Consider the following 7,096-nt stretch of genomic DNA (forward strand, 5'->3'; position numbering starts at 1 on the left):
TCGTCGTCCGGTGTTTTTAAAGGTTCGGTTGTTTCGTGTGTGTGTGCCGACAGACAGTCGGAGCGCCGCCTCATGGCTCTGTTCAAGCTTTGTATTTAATTTGTCATGATGTCAAATTATCAGTAAAAACTAAATCAAACTCTCTCTGGTGTCGACTCCTTTGTTTTAAAGGGTAACTGGTGTTTTTATTTTAAATCCTGGGCTCCGTTTGGACAACAGTGTTGTTATACATTATTATTATGGGTTATTCTAAGTGTGTGACAGCATCATGGAAAGGATCCCTACAGAGAGAGACCTGGAAGATCCTTTTGGTTTAACCACAAACAGCACACACACCAGACTACATTCACTAAAACAGGGATTTTACTGATCTGTTAGTTTGTGTCGTTGTGTTACTTTGGTGTCATTTTACCTCACAGAAAACAGGAGCTGCTGGTGTGAATTTGGTGTCTGAAATGGTTGGTTTGGTGTCAACACAGTATTTGTGTAACACAAGAACACAAACAAATTGACTGATAAAGGCAGCACTAGACCGGCAATCCCTAAAATGAGTGTTTTTGTGAATGGGGTCTGGTGGCTTCGAAGAGAGTGATATAAAGGCTGATTGATTGTTTGCCCTAAAGGATTACGTTAGCGTTTTAAATGCTTAGTTGATCCAAACTAAACATTCAAAACACCAAATTAATGTGAAGTCTTGTGTTCTGCAAGGGAGGTAAAATTACCATTTTTGTCAATGGAGTCTGGCGAGGACCTGCTGTTAGGACAATATCTTCAAACATACCAGACTCCATTGACAAAAACAGTGATTTTACCTCCTAGAAGACGAGAGATTTAAAGGGTTAGTCCAACACAATAACTGTATATCACACAAGGATTATCATTCAGAGGATTTACCAAGAAGTGCAGCTGTAGAGACACACACACACACACACACACACACACACACACACACACACACACACACAGAAGAAAATGGAGTAAAATATGTGAATGTAAAGGAAGAATAGATGTTGTGATTCTGTCGGCTGCTGAAAACACTTCAGTTCACTTTCTCATCAGTTTGTCCTCAAACAAACAAACCTGAACTCTTCACCACCACGACGCTGTAAAAGGTATTTTATCTAAGGTCTTTTATCTTATTTCCACTTATTGTCTTCTCTAGGACAAAATAAAGTTTCTGTTCTTCCCTTTAAAGGAGCAGGTTTACAGTCTGAAGGGAGGAGGAGGAGGAGGAGCAGGAGGAGGAGGAGGAGGAGGAGGAGGAGCAGGAGGAGCAGGAGGAGGAGGAGGAGGAGGATTATATTAACTTTCACTCAACTTTTAGATTTGAATAATGTGATAAACTTATGAACCACAGAACCTCAAACCGTCGAATCAAAAACGAATCGAATGTCAAAATGACAAAAATAAAAACAGACTGACGGTTGGAGGCTGAAATCCAACCAAAGGTCTGAGATCAGTTTGAGTGTTTTTAACACTTTATTTTGTAATTAAGAGAAGAAAACACCCTGTAATTAAAAATCTTTATGCCAAACTTAGTTTTAGAAAACCTTCATAATCACAGTATTTTCTATTTCAATTAATTAGAATTACTTTAATACTTGAATTATATAATAACAAGATCCATAACAGTCTGAGAAGGTTTTTATCTCACTTCAGTGAAAAGATCTAACATTTTTATCTCAGAACTACAAAAACTGTCTTTGAATAATTAATAATTATAAATTGTTTTCCACTTATTACGAGATGTAAATCTCATCATTTGAAGGTGTCGTGATGTTTTATCAGGTTAAAAAGTAAAAATCTACTGATATTGAGAGAAAACTCTCAGATTCTGACTTCAGTTTTACTTTTTTGTATCAGAAAAAAACTGAAATATTCTGAAAATAAAGTTATAAATTAAAGGAAAAAATCCCCAAATTCAAAAGAAAAAAACTCAAATTCTTTGAAATGAAACTAAATTTATGAGGAAAAAAGTCCCAAAAAGATTTTCATGTTTTCTTCACAACCCTCAGAACATTTTATCGTGCCCCCCCCATGTTGACCACGTGACAAATGACAGAAAACACTTTCAATCGGGATAAATGCACTTTAAGAGTTTTCACATTGAATTTCTTGAACATGTTGAGCTGATGGAAGGAAGAAAGAAGGCAATGAAAGGTTTTTAGTAGCAGGGACGACTTTCAACACACCGTTTTCCTCTCCGGAGTCACCAGACGGGTCACATGACAGCTTCTAACACGGATGTTTGTCTGAACAGTTAACAGCAGAAAACAACAGAGGCGACACGAAGGTTAAAGGTTTACGTCTAAAGCTTTAAATATGCACTTTAATCTCAAAAAGTCTATTTAGCAAACGTGTCTGTGGACACGACTCGGACCCGTCTGGACCGGTGAGGGAGAGGAAGACGGCGGAGAGTCGAAGCTCGTCGCTGAAGCGGTCGATATAAAAGCACTTCTCGGGGCTGAGAGCCTTCAGTCCCTCCGGTTGCATTGATAAGAGTTCGTACCTTCTGTACGTCTCAAGGCATCGATTTCAGAACGTCAGGTCATTTACATACGTACATATTCACAAGAGGAAAGAACCAAACAGAGTATTTGCTATTTAAGTTGCTTATCTGGTAAACTTTAGTCACAGCCGCACGGGGGCGAAGAAAGTAGCAAGCTAACGGTTAGCTAACGGTTAGCTAACGGTTAGCTAACGGTTAGCAGGCGGTAACGTGATAACAGATCTGCACTTCTCCTCCGACAGCTGATGATCATGTGACAGTAACAGCGGCTTTATTCCAGTGAGTTTAATAATTATATAAGATTGTAAAACGACATTTTAATGTAATCCCTACTTGATGCTAATTTAAATGCTATGCTAACAGTAGCTACAAGCGTCAGCGACTGACTGACTGTTCTTGTTTCAGTAAATTAAACATCAACAAAACTAAAATGATGCTTGACGGACAAAACCCCGAAACTTTAGCCTGAAAACCAAACAGCTTGACATGAGTCATTGACAGTGTTGATTGATTTCAGGGTTTTGTATCACTGAACACTAATTACATGATGCAAGAGCTCGTATTAGCTGGTTAGCTAGCAGTTAGCATCAGCTAAAGGTCTCACAGTAATTTCATAGGGAGTCAGAGGTGCTAATTAATACACTTTAGTGTTTTAATCAATACACTTTAGTGTTTTAATCAATACACTTTAGTGTTTTAATCAATACACTTTAGTGTTTTAATCAAAACTAGCTGCTGTCTATCTTCCACTGACATCACGAGCTAAAACGCTTGCTAGCGTAATGTTTAGTCTGTAAACCGTAGCTTAAGTTTAACTGGTAGCTTAATCAGATCTGAACGGGCCGGTGAAGTCAACCTGCCTGCTAGCTAGCTATTGATTATGGCAGCCGATCGACTAGATTTGTTAGTGAACATCTTGGGTCCTCTTGAACTGAGTGATTTAAACGTAGTGTTTCTCTGCACAGCGCGCTGACACACTGGAATAAAGCCACGTGGAGTCGTTACAACATCAGTATGAGTTTTAAAGAACAGACGACTTGTTTTAGTGGACTAACAACAGAAACATTCACATATCCAGGAAACTGATCATCGCTGATCTCGTAAAGAAAAATAAAAACTTTCTGTCGAACGCAGAAATAAAAGAGTCTCTCGCTCCGGTTCAGCCGACGAGCTGGAGTTCATCACAGGAATGTATCTTCAGGGAGGAAGCGCGTCAAGCATTCATTAAATATGCAAATCTATCGTTAACAGACATAATTATCAGGCATTACTTCACACAGATGTACAGTTAGTGGAACATGATGAGGTTCTTGCATAAACGTGTTGCAAACTAATCGTTTCACTGCTCGGCCGCCATTTTGGCTCAAAGGAAATGAAACCATCCAAACTCAGGTGGAGCGTCGGGACGTTCGTCTGCGTTCATTAGCGTCTTTAAGCGTCTCGGCAGAAAAACTAAACTAAACTTCTGAAATTCAACACGGACCTGAAACCAGACCGACAGAAAACTAAACTGAATCAAAGACAAACATGCAGATTAAATAAATCGATTAGTTGACATGTTGAATTTTAATTGGTTATATTTTTTACCTGACACGTAAGCACAAAGTTTTAGCCTATTTGTGAATATTATCAGGTCGTAATACGTCCTGTTTGTAAAAGATCCTAAAACATCTGAAATTGTACGAAGGCAGCGATTAGCGCTGCGCGACAGATCATTAAAATGAACTAATAAATCTACTACACTTAAAATGAATCGGCAGCTTTTTCACGTTGGACAAAAACATCGTTTGTCTACGAACAAAAAAGGATCACAGTTTGTTTTGAGATTCAAAAACAACGATGCTAGTGAGAAGCATGCTAATGTTAGCAACTACTCGATGTTCGATCAATACAGGATATTTAAACTGTTAGAGAGGAATTATCGCTGTGGAACTGATCATTTTCATGTTTGTGCAAGTTAAGTTAGGTAAATGTGGACGAACATGCGAACACACTGTGGCTACGTTTGACTGGTTAGCATACATGCTCACAGTTAGCAAGCTAACATGCTAATACTTAGCGTGCCAGTTTTCTGTGCTCGCTCTGACGTGGAGAGTCAGAAAATAACCAGAAAATCAAAATTCACGACAATGAATGAAATATTTTTAAATATTTCACTAAAACTTCCAGTTTCCAGGAGGAACCGACGCTTGTTGTTGTGATAAACGTGAAAACAATTAAAACTCAACATCTCAAGGAATCCTGGAGGAAGAGAAACCGACGGCTCTTTTCTCTGAACATCCAGAGAACAAAGAGAACTTTTCTTCACGTAGTGTTTTTCTTGCCGTTCTGTTCTTTAAGAACAAACATTCAGACAACAGAACCGACAAACTTCCTGCTTTCGTCACGAGAAGCTGCTGCTGTTTGCTTTTGGATTTCTAACTTAACTGTTAACACATCAGTGACGTGAAGCAGCAGCGGATCGACCGGAACGAGTCGCTGAGTTAACGACGCTCTGATCGCACAAACACGAGGCAGCACCCGAACACACCGGCCGACTTCGATAATAAAGAGTTAGAATCTCTTACGGGATCGTTTCTGTCTAATGACACATTTAAAATAAATGTTTTCAACAAAATAATCAGACAGACGGAGGAATAACTTTTAGGGTCTCGTTAATAGTTTTCTGTCATTTTCTTGTGAAAAACCGTTAAAAAGGAAATTAAATGTTTCTGGTGCAAAATATAACATTTGGATCTAACTGATCCTTTCTGGGCTTTTTGCAGAGTTTTGATTAGTTTTGTAAATTTTCTTTTTTTTTTTTTTTTTTAAAAAAAAAGGTGATATTAGCTTTAATTTCAATGTGCGTCCTCCTTCAAGTTCCATTTATTAACGGTTCGACTGGTTGATAAAAGCTGAGCAGCTCTGTTATTGCTGCCAGATACAGATTCAGCAACGACAAAAGAATGTTTGTGAACGTGACATCAAGAGATGAGTTTCCCTCGTTAAAACAAACTCCAGCGATGATTTGATCGATAAGACAAAAACAGGAAGTGACCACAGCTGAGTCAATAAGTGACTGAATCAATTTAGCAGTGATCACATGAGATCTTTTACCTTCCAAACTGATCTAAAACTCAAAGTGACGCCTCAGTGTCTCAGTCTGTGTGCTGGTTCAGTCAGATCCAGTAGAGTCCAGTAGAAGTCTGATTCGTTCGTTGAATGTGTTTCAGGCAGCGAAGTCTGAACTCTGCCTCCTCTGATGCTTCCAGCCTGATCCAGGATGTAAAAGCCACCTGGAAAAGTCTCAGATGCTGTATTTTCCCGCCTGCCCCTGAACGCAGCGCAACAAATCCAGAATCTGGACGAGAAGAAGACGGAGCGAAACTCAACAAGGACGTAATCCAGAAAATCCCCTCGGCGAGTTTTCCAGAAGAATCCCCACAGAAGCAGCTGGTGAAGTTTGGGCGTCAGAGTCCGAGGGCGCCGCGGCGGCGTCCGCGCGGTCACATGATGCCGTTGGTGACGTACTGGAAGGAGTCGTAGAGTTTGGTGGTGATGGAGCGCATCGAGCCGTCCACCAGCTGCTCCACCAGCAGCTGCAGCTGCTCCTCCGTCAGCGACATGTGGAAACGCTCCTTCAGGCCGCGGATGGTGCTGGAGCCGTGGAAGCAGGGCAGGTGGGAGCCTGGAGGGGGAACGAGGACCGGCGGAGGTGAAGGTGACAACGTCATTATGAGGATTAAACGGGCAGATTATATTACTGGATTAGAAGAGTTTGTTTCAATAATGTGAATCTGATAACACTGATAACTAGTGATGGTTAACTAGTCTGCTAACTAACCAGCAGGTCACTGACACAACCTGGCATCCAGCAAGTTAACCAGCTACCAAACCCAACAAGCCGTCCTGGAGGACCTGAAGGGCTCCTGCAGGTTGTTTAGAGTAAAGCTAAAGTACTTTTAAGATGCCTAAACAAGGAAAGTCCAGACTGATCGTATTGATCACGTGTTGATCAGGATTATTATCTGGTGAGACAACAAACCAACATGACCAAGAAGAAACACCAGATTATGTTAAAAAAAGTATTCAGAAGAATTCAAAGATAATCCAACCGTGAAAATATATTTTTCAAACTTTCAAGACTTATGAACCCTGAGAGTGTGTGTGTGTGTGTGTGAGTGTGTGTGTGTGTGTGTGTGTGTGTGTGTGTGTGTGTGTGTGTGAGTGTGTGTGTGTGTGTCTGTCTGTGTGTGTGTGTGTGTGTGTGTGTGTCTGTGTGTGAGTGTGTGTGTGTTACCTTGCTGCATGATCTCCACTATCTGCAGAACCTTCTCCATGTGTTTCCTGGCGGCGATCAGACCCTGAAGCATCAACATCTTATAGTAGATAAACATGTCGCCGTCCAGACCGCCCATCACCTGAGAGACAGACAGACAGACAGACAGACAGACAGGTGTTTTTTTTTAAATCTGTCTGATAAGTATATGTGGTTGCATTTATTTCTGTAAAATTCTGTATATTGTGCTGCAGTGCATGAAGTTAGTTTTGTAGTGGGTGGGATTGTTTTGTTCTTGTTTATTATTATTTGCACATACCATAAAACTC

General features: G+C 40.4%; 1 protein-coding gene across 2 annotated transcripts in view; it reads right to left on the reverse strand.

Annotated features, from left to right (window-relative positions):
- Nucleotides 1–5,450: 5,450 nt before the first annotated feature.
- The window catches only part of LOC139215206 (phosphatidylinositol 4-kinase beta-like), a 17,595-nt gene continuing 15,949 nt past the window's right edge, over nucleotides 5,451–7,096 (reverse strand). For both annotated transcript variants that reach the window (XM_070846091.1, XM_070846092.1), the window contains exons 13-14: nucleotides 6,789–6,909; nucleotides 5,451–6,176 (exon numbers count right to left, since the gene is read on the reverse strand). In XM_070846091.1, coding sequence (XP_070702192.1) covers nucleotides 5,995–6,176; nucleotides 6,789–6,909 — 303 coding nt within the window. In that variant the 3' untranslated portion in view covers nucleotides 5,451–5,994. The remainder of the gene's footprint in view (nucleotides 6,177–6,788; nucleotides 6,910–7,096) is intronic.

The sequence above is a fragment of the Pempheris klunzingeri genome, chromosome 16, assembly GCF_042242105.1.
Source record: "Pempheris klunzingeri isolate RE-2024b chromosome 16, fPemKlu1.hap1, whole genome shotgun sequence".
Classification (NCBI taxonomy): Eukaryota; Metazoa; Chordata; class Actinopteri; order Acropomatiformes; family Pempheridae; genus Pempheris; species Pempheris klunzingeri.